Raw genomic sequence first — 21,083 nt, 5'->3', positions numbered from 1 at the left:
ATATTCCGAATCTTTGCTCCAGAATCTTCCACAGGACTGACTAGGAGAAGTAAATGAGGTAGGAGGGTGGAGACTTTGATGGCTTCTCTGTATTTGCATGCCAGCAGGAGTGGCTCTAGAAAAATTGGTAGGTGCTGGAGACAGGCTCATAAATGCCAGCTTATGGCCAGATTGGAGGCCACAGGCCTGGCAGAAAACCAAGGGGTGTGTAGTGTTGGTGAGTGATGTCACTGTAGCCACACTCTGAGACTAATTCTATTTCGATACTTTATAAAACATTGCCTCTACTGGGACTTTTTTGGGAAGAATAGTTTTTCATTTTCAAAATGTAAGTCGTAGGTGTTCTAAACCAAAAGAGTCAGTGATAGATTGCTATCACCACTTGACCCATTCCTCTTTAGAATGAGCCATGTGATCCATGTCACGTAGTGGAGGCCGACTACTTGGGTAGAAATGCTGGTCCTCTGCCTGAATTAGCTGAGGAAGTCCAGCTTCCTCATCTGTAAAGTGGAGATAATCATAAGATCCACTGCTCAGGGTTGTCATGAGGATTAAACACAAAAATCCCCGAAAGGTACTGGTTAACTCTTAGCCAGAATGAAAAAGGTGAAGCACGCGTTCAAGGCTGGGGTGACCTTACTTCCCGGAGCATCAGCAAATCCTTACGCACTGCATGTAGCCATTTCTTATTGGAATTTGAGTTTGGCAGAGTTGGATACTCAAGGAACAGACCAGCTTTGGAGTTAACTCCCATACTGAAGAGGTTGAGGTCGAGCTGGGACTTGAACCCAGGTTAGGCTCTGGACAAGAACACCCCTGCTTCTGGTGCTACACCCACCCACATGCCAGCGGTGGTCCATAAACCAGACGCTGAGAACCATCACCACCAAGCACAGAGTGAAGTAGTGGGGGCCCCTACTGCCTTCCTTTGGGCTCAGCCACTTTCTGTGTTTGTGTAGTTACTGATTCCTATCAAGTGAGAAAATCCAGGGCAACGTTCTCAAGCTTTTAACCATTAAATAGTGGGAAATTTTTTGTTTTATCAGACTCCAGTACTTGCCATGCTATCTTAGGGGAAAGTGATGGTATCACCGAGTTTCTGTGACTTTTGTCCCTGTTCTTTTGACAAACATTGATTCTGTTTGTTTTTTAACCGAAGATAATTTATCGTGGCTTCCTGAAAGGAGTGAGATTGGTTTTGTTAAACAGTGAAAATACTGTCAGATTTGATGAAAACAGTAATTTGGTGGAGGGTAGGAGGCACGGGTGGACAGCAAGCCCCCTGGAGCTCTGTTTGAAGCAAACTTGTTGCTTAGGCAGTTCAGATATTTTAACCTTAGAAACAAGATGCGAGATTTTACTCAGAAGAAAGCCTAGGCTGAGAAGAACATCTGAAGCTTCCTATCACATAAGTTACGCAACAGCTGATGAGTCAAGGGTAAGTGGCCTGGAACAGGATTGGGTGGAAATGCAGTTATGGCAAAATCATTTTTGCCAAGTCCCAAACAGAAGATGAATAATTTGAGTTAGTTTACAGAAGCGAGTACAGGTCTGAACTTGCATTTTCCAAGGGCAGATCCTCAAAGCCTGAGGTCAGTTTATCATTGTTACCTGCCAGAAATTCGCCTTTTATAAAATGCATTTAAACCTTGTGCTGGCCGCCATCTTTTTGACATCTGTCCTTCAGAGCCACAGGATGATGTGACAATACTGATTCTTTTGGTTGTCTCTTCACAGCGCGCCCGGTTGGACACCAACATTTCTAAATATCCTGCAGCGAATGCATACACTATCCCATCAGATTTTATTTCCAAGAGAGACTTCAGTAATTCGTGTTCCAGCATGTTCCAGTTGCCAAGCTTTAGGAAAGTTCTCAGATTTGAAACTCCTGCACCAAACTATTACAATGTAAGAACCCTGCATATGCTTGCTAAATATAGATCAAATGAATGGTTTACTAAAATAAAAGGAAGAGGGGATCTTAGGGACATCACATTTTAATGCAGTTGTCAAGCCAGTTAGTATTTGTTGACTATCCAATGGGTGCCTAAGGCTGTACAAGACTCTTTTTTTTTTTTTTTTTTTTTTTTGAGAGTGCAGTGGCTCACTGTAACCTCCGCCTCCGGGGTTCAAGCGATTCTTCTGCCTCAGCTTCCCGAGTAGCTGGGATTACAAGCGCTCACCACCACGCCCGTCTAATTTTTGTATTTTTAGTAGAGACGGGGTTTCACCATGTTGACCAGGCTGGTCTTGAACTCCTGAGCTTGTGATCCACCCGCCTTGGCCTCCCAAAGTGCTGGGATAACAGGCATGAGCCATTGCGCCAAGCCAGCTATACAAGACTCTTACAGGGAATTTGTAGACCCCAGAGAACAAAGTGGGCAACATGGAGGCCATTATGAAGCTGTGGAGAGACCGCTGCCCTGAGAAACACATACTCTAATTAGTCTTGTCCTGTAGCCTTTCTGGGACATAGTTTTCTCATCTGTAACAATGGGTGGATTAGTTACCACTTATCTGCAGCCACTAGTGATTTACTTTTTCAGTTCTAGGGAAAAGAAACTTCTTTCATATCAGTAAATACGTGTTTTAACAGCCGTGCCCTGCTATGCCAACTATGATCACTTTGTATTCACTGAGGCAGAATGGCGTGGATGGTTAAGAGATGGATTCAGGATGTTTGGTTTAGCTCTCGTCTCTGCCACTGTCTAACTGTGTGGCCTTGGGCAAGTCCTTTAACCTTTCCAGGACTTAGTTTCTTGATCTGTAAAATGGGGATGTATGTTCACCTCATAGTGTTAATGCAAATATTAAATGAGACAATCTATGCTGCATGCCCAGGACAGCAGCAGTCACCCAAGGACCACACAATACATGGAGATTGGTAGAGCCATCTTTGTTAGCAAATTAAGATACTTACTTACCTTAAATAAGAGATAAGTAAGTAAGTCACAGCCCCCACTGTAAAATGGAATCAATTTTACTCGCCCTACGGGGTGATCATAAGGCAAGGAACGTGAAATTACTCTGAAGTGCCTAAGATACAAATTGTACTTAAGATAGTAATGTTATTATGCCATTTTTCAAACTATTTTGATCGTATACATTAATTATACCATTTCCTTTTTTCCTGCATAATATTTATAAATAATAATTATTTTTCTGACTACAAAGATCCTGCCCACCTTCTATGATGGAGCCAAGCAATTATATATGTGTCCAAAGTACTGTAAGTGCCTGCTGGGCTAGCACTGTCCACTAGAAGTACAATGGGAGGCACAGAAGTCACTGAAGACTTTCCAGTAGCCACATCTAAAAAGAAAAAGGAACCAATGAAATTAATTTGAGTAATGCCTTTTACCAGCAGATCCAAAATATTATCATTTCAACACTAATCAATATCAAAATTATTAATTTTCTGTTTGAGGAAGATTATTTTCCTTGTCTTTGGTCTTTAAAATCCAGTGTGTGTTTTATTCTTCCAGCACATCTTAATTTGGGCCAGCCATGTTTCCAGGGCCAATAGCCACATGCAGCCTGTGGCTACTATATTGGGCAGCCTTCCCTTGGCATAATCAGAGCCTGAAAATGACGAGGAGAAGGAGAAGGAAGAGGAGGAGGAGGAGGAGGAGGAGGGAACACTTCTCATGTACTAAGAGCTGGTCTAAGAGTGATGTGTTAATCATATTTAATACTCACAAGTGAATCCATGAAGTGGATTATCTTGTTCCCAATTCACAGAAGAGAAGGCTGAGGCTCAGAGAGGTGAAGGGACTTGCCCAAGTTCCCCAGCTTGAAGGCATCATTTGCACATCAGCAGGCACTGGTGGATGGCTGGGGTGGAAAGCTGGGGAATGAGCAAAGTCACCTCGTTCCAGCCCTGACAGGCTTCCCTCTGTGGATCCTGTTGCTCTTCTGTGCCAGGCTGATGATACAGCTTAGATTCCAGTGAGGAATTTAGAAAAGAACAGGTACACAAACAAAATAATTTCAAACCGTTGTCAACTCTGAGGGACAGCTGGAGCCTGAGAGAGAATATGTGGGGATATGGAGGTGGGCAATACCACATACTTTGGACTTGACGGTCAGAGGAGGCCCCAAGGCTGAGACCCAAGGATTGAAGAGGAGCCAGGGTTGGAGAAACAGCATGTGCAAAGGTCCTGGGACAGCAAGGAACTCAGCCCACAAGGACCTACAGGAAGGTCGAATGGCTAGTGTAGCATGAGCTAGGAGGAGAGGGGAGAAGGGGGTGCCAGACAGGCAGTAGCCAGTTCATGCAGGGCCCTGAAGATCCCAGGAGGGAGTTCACATTTTGTTCTCTGGATCCTAGGAAGCCCCTCGTGGGTTGGAGGTGTGGGGTGGTATGATCTGATGTATTTTTTAAAAAGCTCCTTCCAGCTGGGTGCGGTGGCTCACACTGGTAATCCCTGCACTTTGGGAGGCTGAGGCAGTGGATCACGAGGTCAGGAGATGGAGACCATCCTGGCTAACAAGATGAAACCCTGTGTCTACTAAAAATACAAAAAAAATTGGCCAGGCATGGTGTCACGCACCTGTAGTCCCAGCTACTTGGGAGGCTGAGGCAGGAGAATCGCTTGAACCTGGGAGGCAGAAGTTGCAGTGAGCCAGAATCACACCACTGCACTCCAGCCTAGGTGACAGAGCAAGACTCCATCTCAAAAAGAAAAAAGCTCCTTCCGGCTGCTGTGTGGTGAATGGACTGCAGTGTGGGTTGAAGAGTGGGTTCTGGAAAACCAGTGAGGAGACTACTGTGCTAACAGGAGAGAGGACAAGGTGTAGTCCAAGAAAGTGATCAGAAGGGGCTTAGCCACTGCTCTTTTGCCAGTCCCAAGTGGGAACCAGCCTGCTTGGGAGACAGACGCTGGCACTGACTGTCCGTGTGGCTGCCTCTCTCTGCAGCCTCCCGGTTGTACCTGAAGGATGCGACAGTCAGTGTTTCCTGTGTGATTCTCCCCAGCTCAGTGTCTGCTCCTTCACTCTGCTTCCTGTCTCCAATGACCAGCATGGGTCCTGGGATGCAGTAAGCATCCAATCAATGTTTATTTCATCAAAGGAAGAACTTCCCAGTAGTATACAGCTGTTAACCTAGAAGTGACCACTTCCCAAGTCAGAATTGTGTCCTTCTGCCAATAGATACATTTAGGTGCATGTTTTTTGTTCATTATTGTCTTAATATGACCCTGAAAATAATACACACTCATCATAAAATGTATTCAAGCCCTGCAGAAACCCATGAATTAGGAAGTGGAAGTCCCTTATAATTCTACTTCCCAAAGCAAACCACTGCATCAAAAGCTAGGTGCAGGCCAGGCACAGTGGCTCACACCTGTAATCCCAGCACTTTGGGAGGCCAATGTGTACAGATCACCTGAAGTCAGGAGTTCGAGACCAGCCTGGCCAATATGGCGAAACCCTGCCTCTACTAAAAATACAAAAATTGGCCAGGTGTGGTGGCATATGCCTGTAATCCTGGCTACTGGGGAGGCTGAAGCAGGAGAATTGCTTGAAGCTGGGAAGTGGATATTGCAGTGAGCCAACGTCGTGCCTCTGCACTCCAGCCTGGGTGGCAGAGTGAGACTCCATCTCAAAAAAACAACCAAACCAAAGAAAAACCAGGTGCAATTTCTTTCCTATTCTCTTCTGCTCTGTCCCTCCACCAATATGAGCATTATGCTGTATATACACAGTACACATGCATTTGCTTCTTAGATTTCTTTCCACGGCAATACAACAAATCTGCTTCCGTCTTTTTTAACCTGCTGACTGTTTTCCTGGCCTCATGGGGAAATCTTCCAGTGACGCACACTCAGCGTATACAAAAATGCCCCCTTTTCAGATGCTTTTCTGTCTGTGTGAAAAATAAAGCTGAAGTGATGTTTTGTCTACAGGTGGCTTTTTTTCAGGCCAGGAGAACAATGGTTGAGTCAAGTGGTGGGGGGTAGAAATGCAGTAATCCTGTTAGCCACACTGCTTTGAAGTCTGCCAAAGCCTTTCTCTGCCTTTGCTGCCACGATCCCTCACTTGTATATTTGAGTCCTCTTCCTCGGTACTGTGTTATTACCTTCTCTCTGGCAACCTGGCTCCTCTCCCCCGAGTCCCGTGTCCAGTAATTAACCTGTCCCATCTGGTCTCTTTGTTTGCCCTCTCTGCATGCCGTCTAGCCATTAAGGCCCTGAGAAAAGCTAAATTCCTCCACCTTTGTCAACACAAAATCAAAATGCCATCTGCATTTCTCAAGAAACATTTTTTTTGACAAAGGAGTATCACAGCAAATCACACCATCTTGGCCCTAGCAAATAGTTTCACTCATTCAGTAAATATCCCCAGCAATCACTGGTTTAATTTGTGTTGCCTCTGTTCTCCAATGAGTACAGGAGACTGCACATTGACATTTAAAATATTTATGATCCATGTGTAACAGAAGAATGATCTCAGGGGTTTTTTTCCTATTATTTTTAGAGTTCTGGACACATTGCACACTCTCAAATGTATTTCGTGAGTTGACCAGAATTCTTAATTTCTGGTCAGTTCAGAAAAGTTGAGACAAGGGAGTGCTTGCAAATCTGATCACAATCTTAAATGATACAATTTTGTTGTGTGCCCCAAATGCTGCATTTATAGAAAGGCTGTTTGAACAGTGAGCAATGCACCTAGGAATGAGGATGGGGATTGGTAGGGGTACGTGTCCTGAAAACAGTGAAAATAGCAGAAAACCGGGTGCAGTGGCTCACACCTGTAATCCCAGCACTTTGGGAGGCCGAGGTGGGCAGATCATTTGAGCCTAGGAGTTCGAGATCAGCCTGAGAAACATACTGAAACTCCATCTCTACAAAAAATGCAAAAAAATTAGCCGGGTGTGGTGGCATGTGCCTGTAGTCCCTGCTACTGTGGAGGCTGAGGAGAGAGGATTGCTTGAGGTGGGAGGATTGCTTGAGCCTGGGAGGCAGAGGTTTCAGTGAGCTGAGATGGCACCACTGCATTCCACCCTGGGCAACACAGCAAGAAGATTTTTTCCAAAAAAAAAAAAAAAAAAAAGCAAAAATAATGAAGATAATTTGCAGGCGTAGCATTACATACTTTAAAAAGAAAAAAACACTTTCCTAGAGGTAATCTCTGTTGGGCCACCCCGACTCCCTGGCAGGACTCCACAGCAAGAGGAGCTGACTATCCAATCCATTTTACAGATGAGGAAACTCAGTTTCAGAGAGGTTACAGGACTGATGCAGGGCCACACAGCCTGTCCTCAGCAGAAGGGAGCCTGGAAGCTGGCCTGCAGCTAGCTGTGTGTCCTGTTCCTTGTTGAGTGACCAGCATTTTCTGGGGATCACAAACTCATAGATCACTTGAGCTGGGATGACGGTGAAACCACTGTCAGTGTGACCTTTACAGCTCATATCTGTTCATTTGCTGAGAAGGACAGGTTTCAGTTTGATTTTTTAAACCTAGATTTGCCACTTGTCCAGGCACGATGACAAAGACAAAGAAAGGAAAGGCACTGAGCGCATTGGGCGGGTTTTCTCCCTCTAGGCCTCCGTCTCTTGCTGCAAGCAGAGAAACAACGTCTGTGCCCGAGCCGGGTTTATGTCAAAAACCCAAAGAGGATCTCTCGCTTTTGCTGGTAAAGGACCTCCCCCAGGTAAGCAGCTGCTTTGCGCTGGCCTTGACCCAAGGGTTCATGTCCCAGATTTGATTTGCAGGGGACCTACTTCTTCATAGGGAGTCTTTGGAGGGATTTAGTGTTTGGGTGGGAGGAGGAGGAGGCACTTGAACAGGAGGAGAGGTGAGGAGACGGCCAGCCTCCCCACCAGGAGCACAATGGCTGGCTCTGGAAATGCACCTCCAAAGCAGTTTCCTGGCCTCCCCTTTGTGACCTGGCATACCTGCCCTGGGCAGCCAAGTGGAGAAGTGGCTTCTCACCTCAGAAGTATACACATTCCTATAGCCCAGGTGCCATCAGAGGCCACCGGGGAGGGGTGGGAGATACAGGGTATGACCATACATCCTGTTCCTTCAACACTCAGCTGCCACATTCCTTTTCTCCTGTGCTAGAGGTGACTTCATCATCTAGTCATAAAACAGACGAGGCAGGTCTGTTTCCGCGACACCCCCCCACCACGTTGAGTGGTTTCCATGCAGTCTTGCAGGTCTGTCGTCGTAGGTCTTCACTTATCCTTGCTTTTCAGATGAGGAAATGGAGGCTCAGAGAGTTAAAATGACTTGCCCAGTGTCACACAGCCGGTAAATGGCAGGCACAAGCCCAGAGCTGTCTCACTAAGGAGCCCATTTCCCCCCTCATTTCATTGCCCCTTTTGGAACCCCCAAGATTCAGGAGTACACAAGAGCTTTCCTGCAAGTGTTTCCCCTGCTGGGCTTGGGGAAAGCTGTTGTGCTTCTCCTGTGCTCTCTGACCTCCAGGCCTGGAGTGCTCATTATGTTAGATTACCCCAAATAGGCCCCACAGACCATGCCCCACCCCCAGGAGCCTTGGGCACCAGAGCTGTCCCAGAAGCCTTGGGCTCCAGAATCGGGAGGAGCAGCAGGGAAGGTTGCTTCTGCAATCACGCCCCTTGCACAGGGGTGTGGATAAAATTGTAGTGCATGTCAGATTTCAGCAAATCCAGATTAAAGTTGAAAAGATCAATCTGAAACTGAATAACAAAACCAGCACTAATTAGGAGGCTCAGCCCCAGTTCAAGCTCCCCTGCCTTGCATCATCCATGGGCAAAACCCCGCCTTGTCTGTTTGTACAGAAGAACAAAGCCGGCATCCCTGGGGTTTGGCCAGAGTCCCTGTCAGTGAGCCCTGAGATGCCGACACCTCCACAGTCCACCATATGTGCCTGTTCCCTCATTGGGGGGGATCCTGAGAAGCTCCCGGCCCCTTATAACACAGAACAGGAGGGGAATGGTGGGTACTAGCATCTGTTAAGCTCACCATGGGTGCCAGGGGCCTTACATTCATGATCTCATTGAATCCTCCAAAGCCCCATGGAGCAGGTACTTGCCACAAAATCATGTGCTCAGAAAGTGTGAGCAATTCTTATTTTATCCCTACTTCACAGACAAAGGTGACAGGAAAGCAGGTGATGGGCCCAGTGTCCCACAGCTGGATTTCTTTTTGTTTTCGTTTTTGTTTTGTTTTTTGGAGATGGAATCTTGCTCTGTTGTCCCGGGCCAGAGTGCAGTGGCATGATCTCGGCTCACTGCAACCTCCGCCCCCATCCCCTGGATTCAAGTGATTCTCCTGTCTCAGCCTCCCAAGTAGCTTGGATTACAGGCATGCGCCACCACGTCCAGCTAATTTTTGTATTTTTAATAGAAACAGGGTTTCACCATGTTGGCCAGGCTGGTCTCAAACTCCTGACCTCAAGTGATCCATCCGCCTCGTCCTCCCAGAGTACTAGGATTACAGGCGTGAGCCACCAGCCCGGCCCCACTGCTTGATTTCAGTCCAGGCCCATCTAGTTCAATACCTGGTACCTTCAGCTCACCCCCAACCCCGCTCCCTGGCAGTTGGCCCCCTCTGGTAGTGGCAGCATAAATGCCTTCTATTCCTTGCTTTTACCTTTCATCATTTTCCATATTTTGTAATTCAAGTGTTGCTATAACCTTTTTAGTAGAAATATATATATATATATTATATATATGAAACAGATGATATGAGAGATAGTTATCTAATATTGTAAATACTGCTGACATCTGTTTTTTTTTTTTTTGTTTTTTTTTTTTTTTTTTTTTTTTTCTTGAGACAGAGTTTCGCTTTTGTTACCCAGGCTGGAGTGCAATGGCACGATCTCGGCTCACCGCAACCTCCGCCTCCTGGGTTCAGGCAATTCTCCTGCCTCAGTCTCCTGAGTAGCTGGGATTACAGGCACACGCCACCATGCCCAGCTGAATTTTTGTATTTATGTGTGTATTTTTAGTAGAGATTTGGAGTTTCACCATATTGGTCAGGCTGGTCTCAAACTCCTGACCTCAAGTGATCCGCCCACCTCGCCCTACCAAAGTGCTGGGATTATAGGCGTGAGCCACCATGGCTGGCCGATACTGGGAACATCTTTTCATGTTAATAAAAATCCCTTCAGAACATCATATTAAATAGATATATGGTATATTATTATATAATAGTACCGTAAATTAAGGAAACAGTGTTGTTTTATTGGAAAGTGAGATTGTTTTGAATTGATTGCAAATATGAATAGAGTGGCGAAGAACATCTATTCACAGGGCTACTGACAACTTAGGGGTGAGACCGCTTCCTCTTCACCCCAGTTTTGGCCATTCTCTTCTTCCTTAGAGCTTTGAACACAAATTCATTTTATTCTGTCACAGTTTCTCGAGACAAGGCATTGTGGCATGGTGGGGAAGTGTGGGCTTTGGAGACAAGCAGACCAGTCTCTATATGTTGGTGCTCAATACATACATGTTAGCTGGGCATGACGGCTTACATCTGTAGTCCTAGCACTTTGGGAGGCTGAGGTGGGAGGATTGCTTGAGCTCACAAGTTCAAGACCAGCCTAGTTAAAATAATGAGACCTCATTTCTACAAAAAAAGAAAAAATTAATTTGTAGGACATGGTGGTCTATACCTGTAGTCTCAGCTACTCGGGAGGCTGAGATGGGAGGATCACTGAGCCCAGCAGGTCAAGGCTGCAGTGAGCTGTGCTTGTGCCACTGCATTCCAGCCTGGATAACAGAGCAAGATCCTATCTCAAAAAAAAAAAAAAAAAAAAGAACCTTGCTGATTGCATGATATTTGCAAAGCAACCACTATGTACTGGGAACTTAAAATATTATTCAACTATCATGACAACTCTGTTGTCAGTAGAATTATTATTCTTACTTTATGGAGAAGGAAAACTGGGCTTCAGCAAGGTGGAGAGATTTGTCTGCGTCCCTGGTTAGATGACAAATTATTTAATATAATTTGGCAAATTATGTAATATCTCTGAGTCTCAGTTTCCTCGTGTTTAGAATGAAAGCAGTGACACTCATCTTGCCAGGCTAGCACAAGAGCTAAATCAGCGAAGTGTGTGATTCCTGTGCCGCCTGCTCTCTGCGTGGTGAGGATTGGTTTTGGTCGTCTCAGGCAGCCTTCCATTTGGCCATCCTAGAGAGACGCTGCCTTGCAGCCATCAAGTGCATTCTTAGGAGTAAGGTACCGCTCTTTACTTACTTGAGAAGAGCTCCTTATCATGTCATAACGTTTCTTTCTCCTTAGGGCATTATAACATCAGTGAATCCCTTGTGAAGCAGTCGCCAAATACGTTAATGTCTTGTTTTAAATCAAAAACCAACCGTGGATTAAAAGTGACGTCAACAGGCCCGGGACCCGGTTATTACAACCCCAGTGATGGCACAAAAGTTCCAAAAAAGACTCTTTTCCCGTGAGTCCCAACCATTCTGATCTTCCTCTTGAAAGTGGTTGTGGGGAAGGAGCCCAACACCGGGAAGAGGAAGGGGTGTCACTGTTTGGCAGAACCTCAGCGGCCCTTAGTCACACATAATGGTGCTCAACAAATGCCTGTCGAATTCCTGATATTTATTGAGCAACAGCTGCGTGCCAGAAACTTAAAATGGTATTCCATTAACATTATAATCCTGTTGCAGGAATTGTTATTCTTACCCCGTGGAGGAGGAAGCAAGACTTCAGATTTGGTGGAAGATTTGCCTAAGTCCACACAGCCAAGTCGAGGAGCCACAGGGAATTAATTGGTTCAGGGCTGTCTAAGTCTTTCTTCATCCCCTGTGAGGCTGGCTTCCCGTAATGCTGACATTGTTCTATTTTGATAACATAAAATCTTCGCTGCAGTGGCAGGACATTCAGAAGCAATCAAGCTTTTGTAGTTTTATACTGATGGAAGTTTAAGCCCAGACTTTGGAGTTGGTCATACCTGCTAGATTTGTAATTCAGCTCTGCTGTTTTTATACTGTGTGACCTTAGGCAGAGCTCTAAACTCTCTGAGCCTCCATGCCCTCATCTGTAAAGTGGGAATAATTCCTGCCTCATAGGGCTTGCTTTCAGAATTAAAAATATACGTTTGACTGGGCGCAGTGGCTTGCGCCTGTAATCCCAGTGCTTTGGGAGGCCGAGGTGGGAGAATCACTTGAGATCAGGTGTTTGAGACCAGTCTGACCAACAGGGAGAAACCCCACCTCTACTAAAAATATGAAAATTAATCAGGCGTGGTGGTGTATGCCTGTAATCCCAGCTACTCAGGAGGCTGAGGCAGGAGAATCACTTGAACCCAGGAGGTGGAGGTTGTGGTGAGCCAAGATGGTGCCACTGTATTCCAGCCTGGGTGACAGAGTGAGACCCTGTCTCAAAAAAAAAAAAGTAAATAAAATATATGTTTGGAATTGGCATTGCAGCTGGTGACTCAATATTAACACAGATTTTTAAAAGTAAATTCAGGGATTTGTGTTACTCTGTTTAGTATCCTGCACATTTGATGTTACTCTCACCTAAGAGTCTTAAATACTCACAAGGCTTCTTTATTTCTCAAATGATTCTAGAACTTCTGGAGCTAACTGCAGTTAGGGTTAGTCCTGCTGTTACCTTCTCAGCTCTCACCCTTAGGTATCCCCTCCAGGCAGGGCTGGCCACTGGGAGAGCTGGCCAGGTAGCACCAACCATATATCTACCTGGGCCCCTCCAGAGAGATCAGGCAGGCAGTGGGAGCCATGGCCACAGTGGGTCAGAAGTCCAGGCAACCCAGAGAGGCTGACAACATTCGGCGTAGTCTGATCATCAGCCTAGGGCAAGGGGACCACAGTTAGAGAGAGGTGAGAGTTGTGAATCTGCCAAGTCAAACTTAAGATCTAGAGAAGGGATTGAGACCTCAGCTGGAATCCACCAGAGGAGTCCCTTCTGCCTTCCGGTTCTAGGGCTCTGCAGGCTGGCCTTAAACAGGCTGTAGGGCTAGGGGCTGGGGCAGGCCAGTCTCCAGAACAGCTCTTTCTCTGGAAAGTCTCTCTCCAAAGACCTCCCACCTCCAGGCTTGTGTGTGGCGCCTCCACAAGCAACCGTTCCCTTACTCTGCCAGGGAAAGAGTGGTCAAGAGGACAGGTGTTGGGTTTGGCCAACCAGAGTATGAAACCCAGCTCTGTACCTTCCAGAGACTTCTCTCTGAGCCTCAGTTTCATGTTATTAAGTAGAGATAAGAATCTTATCTTGTAGGGATTCCATGAAGATTCAGTGAGAAGGTGTTTGAAAATAGCTATTTCTGGCTGGGCGCAGTGACTCATGCCTGTAATCCCAGCACTTTGGGAGGCCAAGCAGATGGATCACTTGAGGCTAGGAGTTTGAGAACTGCCTGGCCAGCATGGCAAAACCCCTCTTTACTAAAAATACAAAAATTAGCCGGGCGTGGTGGCACATGCCTGTAGTCCCAGATACTTGGGGGACTGAAGCAGGAGAATTGCTTGAACCCGGGAGGTGGAGGTTGCAGTGAGCCAAGATCACGCCACTGCACTCCAGCCTGGGTGACAGAATGAGACTTGGTCTAAAAAAAAAAAAAGAAAGAAAGAAAGAAAGAAAAAAGAAAATAGCTATTACCCTTATAATGATAGCTGTGGTTATTGTATTGGCATGGGAGCTCAAGCTCCAAGCCCAAATTTGGAAGCTTCTTCAAGGAAAATGGTGAAATAGCATGAGAGTGGAGCCCACTTGGTTTTTAACTGCTTTATCTGGTAAAGTGTCTTCTGGCTTTTGCTCAAGTTTGAACAGGTGGTTCGAGATCATTCTTATTTTATGGCATTTGCATTTGTCAGTCAGCAGGCTCTGCAGAGTTCAGGTTCTGTGCTGGAGGCTCGGGTGAACAGGACACCACCCCTCCAGCCAGCCTCATCTGGGAGCAGCCTCGAAGCTGTGGAGAAGCATGCAGCAAAATGCTGGGTTAGGTGGCCCCAGGGGTGTGTGGCCATGCAATCCCAAGGGGCCCTCTTCCCCCTGGGCAGTGCATGGTGCTGCATGTCTGGGGCATCCAGGGCTTGCTGGGTCTCTGTCAGTGCTTCATAAATAAAAGGTCTTTGGTTAATAAGCCTGGGAAGCACTGCATAGCAACCCTCTGCCCCTGAGAACATTGCAGTCCATCTGCACAGGCATATTAAAGGCTCTGAGAAGGTCTGCAGTAAAGGAACCTATTAACCTGATGTCTTCTAAACTTGGGTTCACCCTAATGAGTGAATGGTGCCCAGGCTCTACAACAGGACATTTGTGTAGCTGGCTCTGTGGTCTGGGGCTGCTCTGGGCACCTCTCTGGGTCTTCATTTCTCTACAAGTGAAAAGAAGGGTGTCTGCATTTCTGACACATTAGAATCCCAGGTTTGCTCACCGTGGCACTCAGGAGGGCACACAGGGGGCAATGAACATGGAGCCAGCCTGGACCCACAGAGGAGGTCCAGATTATGTACTTTAAAATTAACATGGAAAAGATAAAGATAAGAAATCTATAATTTTATTTGGAAAGCAAGAAGATAAGACTGGTGGGCTTTGGAGTATTCTAAAAAAAAAAAAAAAAAGCAACCATCTGTTCCTGGTGAATGACAGAAAATGATGTAATGAAAAGAAAAGACAGTTGAATATCAGAAACAAGTGAAGGATCTGGGAATCACAGGTGGACAGGGGTTGAGGGCAGTCTAGGTGCTCAGCCTCCACCTCCTGTGTCCCCGTTCCCGCCACAGCAGCTACAGTTTTCCCTATTCCACACTTTTGCTCCTGCTGTTCCCTCTACTGGAAATGCCCTTCCCCACCCGAAGATTTTCTGGATTTCTGGAGGAAATATCCAAAATCCAGTTTCTCAAATTCCAGTTCTGTTTCCTCCTGTGTCCCTGGAGGGAAGAGAGGGACAGGAGCCACACAGGGTCCTGAGATCGGTAGGCCCCTGAGAGTGACGCCATCTGCATGCAGTTTCCCTTAGGACTGTGTCCACATCAGACCTAATCCTCTTTAGCTCTCCATGGCTACATGGAGCGGCGCTGACTGGCTGCCGTGTTTCTCATTTGGGAACACACATGAGCCACGCAGTGGGAGACCTGCCTTCATCTGCCTTGGGCTGGAGTTGATGGGCTCCTCATTCTTGGGCAGAGTTACAGCTACAGAAATGTTCTTCTGGGCCGGGCGCGGTGGTTCACGCCTGTAATCCCAGCACTTTGGGAAGCCGAGGCGGGTGGATCACGAGGTCAAGAGATCGAGACGATCCTGGTCAACATGGTGAAACCCCGTCTCTACTAAAAATACAAAAAATTAGCTGGGCATGGTGGTGCGTGCCTGTAATCCCAGCTACTCAGGAGGCTGAGGCAGGAGAATTGCCTGAACCCAGGAGGCGGAGGTTGTGGTGAGCCGAGATCGCGCCATCGCACTCCAGCCTGGGTAACAAGAGTGAAACTCCGTCTCAAAAAAAAAAAAAAAAAAAAAAAAAAGAAAAGTTCTTCTGGATTGCCTTCTTCAGAGTGCAGGAAGAATCAGTGCAGATGTGAATTTTCCCTGGAGGTTTTAGTCCCATGTTACTGGCCAAAAAATGTAAAGCCCAGCTGTGTTAGGATGAGTGGATATGATCAAACTCAGGAGGCAGCTGTTAGGGCAGGGACCGGCTGACCACATCTCCTGGGGAGGCCATGGAGGCTGCATAGGCAGTGGGTTAGCACAGGCCCCGTGGAAACTCCACTTTCCCTGTTCACCAGCCCTGTGGGCCTGGGGAAAGGAAGGTCACTTAACTCCCAGTGAATTCAGAGTCATCCTTGGTGAACTGGGATAAGAGCACCTCATCATGTGGTTGCAAGGATAAAAGGAGGTAACCCACATAACTCATAGGGTAACCTGTACTTTTATCAAACAGGTGAGTGGGTCCTCTGTGTTGTCCTAGAGTTTCTAGCATGGCCCTGTAGGGCGGATGCTGTGTGAGGGGCTGGCTGGCTGTGACCACTGGCGTTTCTGACTCCTTAGCTAAAGGTCACGCCATCAGGTGTTCCACGGCCATGGCCACCTTGCTGACTCAAAAGCTAAAAGGATTTCTCAGCTTCCAGGGTGCCTTCAGAAGCAAAGGGAAGTGTCAGCCAAGGTTTCACTTCTTTAGGTCTTCAATATCTGTCCCAGTGGTGACTCAATGACTTAGGGTGAGTCAGGGTGAGGGTTTTGGAGATCAAAATAGCTCCTCCTAGGCGATGCCTTCCGACACACTCCCCAGCAAGGAGGCGCAATACTCAGGCTGCCTTTCTAACCCTTGATCTGCATCCTGGAGTTGTAAGCCACTGGATTTGCACAGGCACGCTGTCTTGTCACAGCCAGAGCTGAAAAATCAAGCCCTGTTGGCCCCACTCCAATTGTGGTAATTAGATTGGACCCACCTTAACTTCCCCTGGGATTTTCAATTAGATATGGGATGCTTCTTCCCAAGTGGCTGTAATCTGTCACCCGCTACCCTGTTAAACAGATACTGCATTCCACCCCAGAGGCAATCAGCTGCCCTTTAATGATGAGAAAAATTGCCCCTTTATCCCTCCCAACCCTGGGAATCCCTGAGGCAGAGTGAATGTGTGCCTGGGAGTGTCCGGAGGGTCTCGGCTGCCTTCCCCAAGTGGCCTGCTGAGTCCTCTAAGACATTCATTATTCTTGGGTGATTTGCAAACAGCTCACATTGGAAGCTGCCAACACACTTAATCCAGTTGTGGCCAACTCAGAGGCTTTGATAGATGTTTTCTTTTCAAGGGGCAGGGCCAGGGTGGCTTTTATAACTGAGCAATGAGGCTCATAAAAGCCCTGGTCACAATGGTCTGTGGGTTTGATCCGGCCTAACCTTTGTGATTTGCCGGCCCCACCTCGGCATGGAGGGACCAGCCCTGGATGAGGATGAAACCGTCAGGTGGGCTCAGATGCCTGGGCTCCTTTACCTGCTGCAAGCCCTCTGCTTTTCTCTGCACTTCAGCAAATGTTCTCAGGATAGGGCTGGGGGCCTCAAAGCTGAGGAAGACACAATCCCTTCCCTTAAAGAGCTAGGCAAGTAAAATCCATGGAAAATGCAACATTGTAAGTGCAAAGCAATAGCCAGAATGTACTCAAGGGCCACATACGCCGAGCTGAGAGCTCTCAGATGTGATCTGGCATCGTCCTTCCACCTCTCCTCCAGGCGGGTGTGTCACTCCGAGTTTACGGTGAAGTGCAGGCTGTTTACGGTGGCAGGGCTGGGATTTGAATCCAGGTCCCTCTGCCTCCAAAACCCATTTCCAAAACCCATGTTCCTCTCTTGAGTCACAGGATGGTAACATCCAAGATAGTCAGGTTGGGGGTGGTGAGACAGGGGTGTGGGTGGAGGAGAGAAGTTTCCCTGAAGGAAGTGAGAACATCAAGAATTGAATTCGAGTTTGTAGGAAAAGTTGGTGCTCCTGATAGAGAGGACGGGACGAAGACATGGAGTTGCTGAAGCGTGTTGTGTTGGGTGTTTCTGGAAGGCAAAACGGAAGCAGTGGGACAGTGGGAGATTAGGCTGGATTGAGAGGCCATAAATAGATCTTGCCTTTAACTTTTCATCAGGGTTTATAAGTGGGGAGGATCAGAAGCAAGTGAAGGACCCGGAAATCACGGGAGGATGGAAGGTTGAAGGCAGTCTAGGTGCTCAGCCTCCGTCTCCTTGTGTCCCAATTTCCACGACAGCAGTTACAGCTTTCTCCGTTCCATGCTTTTGCTCCGCTGTTCCCTCTGCTGGAAATGCCCTTCCCCACCTGAAGATTTTCTGGATTTCTGGGTGGATTTCTGGATTCATCCTGTTGCAATGAATGTCCCTCTGTCTCTGTCTCTTTCTCTGTCTCTTTCTCTCTGCTCTAAATGCAGTTTTTTTTTGTTTGTTTTGTTTTTTTTTTTTTTTTTTTTTCACTTCTAACAGATTTCGTTTTTAAACAAATGTTACAAGTAAAGCACTAGTTAAAATTCCTAAAAATCCTGGGTGGTAGGTATCATTTCCACCATTTTACAGATGAGGAAACTGAGGCTTAAGGAGGTTAAGAGCCTTTTCTAAGAACACATAGCTGGTGAACAGGGAAGTGGGGATTCAAACCCAGCTCTGCCTGAGTGCAAAGTCCGTACTGCCTGAAGTTGCCACCAGTCATGACTGTTGCTGGCAGTGGATTGTCAAGCCCTTAAGGATACTCAGGTCCGTGTCTTAGTACAGAACAGTCTGGATTCCCAAGCATGCCTGGCCCAGAGCTGCACACATGGCTGGCACGCATGAAAGATCCATAGAGCTGGGCTGAAGGTTCTGAGCCCCTCCTGGGCATATCGAGGGAGTGGAAGACAAGGGACCTCTCTAACCCACCTTGCCAAGAACAGTGGTGAGTCATTAACTCTGCATGCTCCAGCCTCCTGCAGGCTGTCCTTGGCTAAGAAAGCAGACACCTCATGGTTTTCTCAAAGAACAGGGTGGGAATCTTGGACTTGGAGTGACCCAGACCAATGATGGGGTGACCTCATACAGTGGTTGATTCATTCCAGCTTTAATTTCCAGGAATCAAACCTGTCTCTCCATGATGCCAGCCACAAACTCATCAAATGTCTGGAGGTGTTTTGAAGGGGGAGCCGCAAGCCAGAACAAGGAGAAGCCAGTTTTATTTATAAGGGGAGAGGTTGTTGATTACACCCTATAACCAGTTCTTCCATGCAGATTCGAGCAAAAAGGGAGGCAGCATGTCCCCCGTTTCCCTGTGGGTACCTTTGTTCTAAATATAAGCATCCACGCCAGCTGCTCCTCCCCCACAAGATGTGAACCCAAGCACGTTTATGATGGCTTTTGGTGTCCTCCCTGACGGAGGGGAGGGTGTCCCCTTCCTCAGCATGACTCTGGGATGAAAGGCCCCTAAATCAGTACTTCACAAGGCTCACTTGCTTCCCTGCCACTGAGCAGCACACAGTGATGCTGACACAGGGCTCAGCAGAAGAATAACAACTACCACCATTGAGCACCTAGTATGTGCTGGTGCTCTACTAGGTGCTTTACATACCTTTTCTCTACTCATCATAACTCCTTTATAAAGTTAGTGTTACTGTTCCTTGCCATCTGTGTACACTGACACAAGGCTGCAGAGAGATCGGGGGCCTTGTCTTACAGCCAGTAAGTGGGGTGACTAGAATTCAGTCTCAGTTCTGTGTGTCTCAAACTCAGTCCCCTCCGCCATCATGCTTTCTCCATATTGCCAGGCACCAAAGACATGAGTTCTATGCCAGCATTCCTACGAACATGCTCTATAACTTTGGATCAGTTACTCTGTCTCTCTGTACACCAACATTTTTAGAAAACTAAGGAAGTTGAGAAGACATCACTTGGGTCCCCTCAAGCTCTCTGTGTTTAAGAAGGTGTTGGATAAGGTGCAGCAGTGCCCCGATGGCCAGGATTCCCCTCTTCTGCTTGGATGGGCTGGCTCCCTTGGTTGTTGAGTGCTGGGCGAGGGCTCCCTTGGCCGTTCAGTGCGGAGAACCTCCTCTTCCCTTTTGGTGAGAGACCTTAGAAGAAGTCTTGGGTGTGAGGCAAGAGGAGGCAGCCTTGCTATTGTGTGGTTGGGAGAGTAGCGTGATTCCTGTAACAAGCCCAGAAGTTTCTGACAACCCAGTGGAACTTTGAATCAAGGCCCCATGAAAGGTCACAGCAGGAAGGGACCTCAGAGGTCATCTTGCCCAACTTCTTCCTTTTACTGAGGGGAAACTGAGGCCCAGAGTGAATTAATGACCAAGCTAGGACTCAAGTACAGGTCCTATTTCTCTTTCATTTAATGTTTCAATATCAGAGATAAAAGATAGACTCCCTTTCTTGAAGGAGGTGAAGACAGACCTGAAAACAATGGCAGTGTAAGTGGTAAGGGTTACAGAGTCTCTTGATTTCCAACCCAGTGCTTTTCCACTCCTGCCTCCTGCCTTGCCAGGATGATATTTAGTAGGATTCTGGAACATCAGTGTTACAGTGGCCTCTAGAGACCTGCTGGTCTTGGGAAGGCAAATCTCTGGAATATGGGATGTCTCTTTCTCTTCCCTGCCATGGCAGACATCACAAGTGGATCACCAAGGCCTCTTCTCATTGACTCCATGCGAAGCTTCAGTTTTTTTCACAGAACTCCAGCCAGGCACTACTAACTGATTGGAGTTGGCACATGAGATACACACTGTCTGCCATTCCTGATGAGCTCCACATCTCCAACAATGTGCACGGAGCTCTCACTGTGTGCCAGGCCCTGTCCTGAGTACCATGTTTCAGGCACATCATCTCATATATCCTGACAACCGTGACCTCAAAGTAGGTACTGTTATGATTGCCATGTGCAGATGAGGAAACAGATCCAGGGGTCCCCAGCTCACTACCAGTGGAGTTAGGGCTCAGGTGCCATGTCCAGTCCTCTTGCAGACAACTTGGTGCTATGCAGGCCTTGGCTGTGTCTAGAAACTGTGCCTTCCCCACTGGACTGCCTTCGTGACATCTTCCCATTTTATTTTTCCAAAGGAAAAACCCCATCCTGAACTTCTCTGCTCAGCCTTTGCCTCTGCCTCCGAAGCCGCCTCTCCCAGGTCCTGGTCAGTATGAGATTGTGGACTACACAGGGCCCCACAAGCATTTCATCTCTAGTGCATCATTCGTGTCCAACACCAGCCGGTGGACCGCGGCGCCATCTCAGCCAGGACTTCCTGGCCCAGGTCAGAGGATTGTTTCAAATGATGATCAAAACCAAATCTTCTGGAATTGTACATCATTCTTGGGTCATTGAATGCCACTGATTCACAGGCTGTTTCCCAAACAAGTTACAGGGATGAGAGTAGATTTGGAAGGGTTATCAGTTCACATTTTCACAGTATAAAAATGTTTTGTTTTTTTAAGGTGAAAGGGCTCTTAGACATGGTCCGGGCCAGGGATTTATAACTGAGGACCATCAGTATCTAAAAGGCTTAAAGATAGTCTCGAAGGGGTCTGGGACTCCACAGTTGGCTGCAGATTTGGCACATACAGACATTATTTCCTGGGAAAGGGGGCCATAGCTTTTGACAGATTGTCAGAAAAGTTCTTTTTCTTTATTTTTTAAAAACTTTTATTT

At 47.1% G+C, this 21,083-nt stretch overlaps 1 protein-coding gene across 3 annotated transcripts in view; it reads left to right on the top strand.

The window, feature by feature from the left end:
- Positions 1-21,083, top strand: part of STPG1 (sperm tail PG-rich repeat containing 1) — a 57,534-nt gene that overhangs the window by 33,646 nt on the left and 2,805 nt on the right. For all 3 annotated transcript variants that reach the window (XM_032300825.1, XM_032300822.1, XM_032300823.1), the window contains 4 exons: positions 1,738-1,908; positions 7,549-7,657; positions 11,242-11,407; positions 20,498-20,688. In XM_032300825.1, coding sequence (XP_032156716.1) covers positions 1,738-1,908; positions 7,549-7,657; positions 11,242-11,407; positions 20,498-20,688 — 637 coding nt within the window. The remainder of the gene's footprint in view (positions 1-1,737; positions 1,909-7,548; positions 7,658-11,241; positions 11,408-20,497; positions 20,689-21,083) is intronic.

Source organism: Sapajus apella, unplaced genomic scaffold (assembly GCF_009761245.1).
Source record: "Sapajus apella isolate SASKATOON/1434 unplaced genomic scaffold, GSC_monkey_1.0 scaffold43, whole genome shotgun sequence".
Taxonomy (NCBI): Eukaryota; Metazoa; Chordata; class Mammalia; order Primates; family Cebidae; genus Sapajus; species Sapajus apella.
Note: the sequence above shows the minus strand (reverse complement) of the source record. Positions and strands in the feature narration are given on the sequence as shown.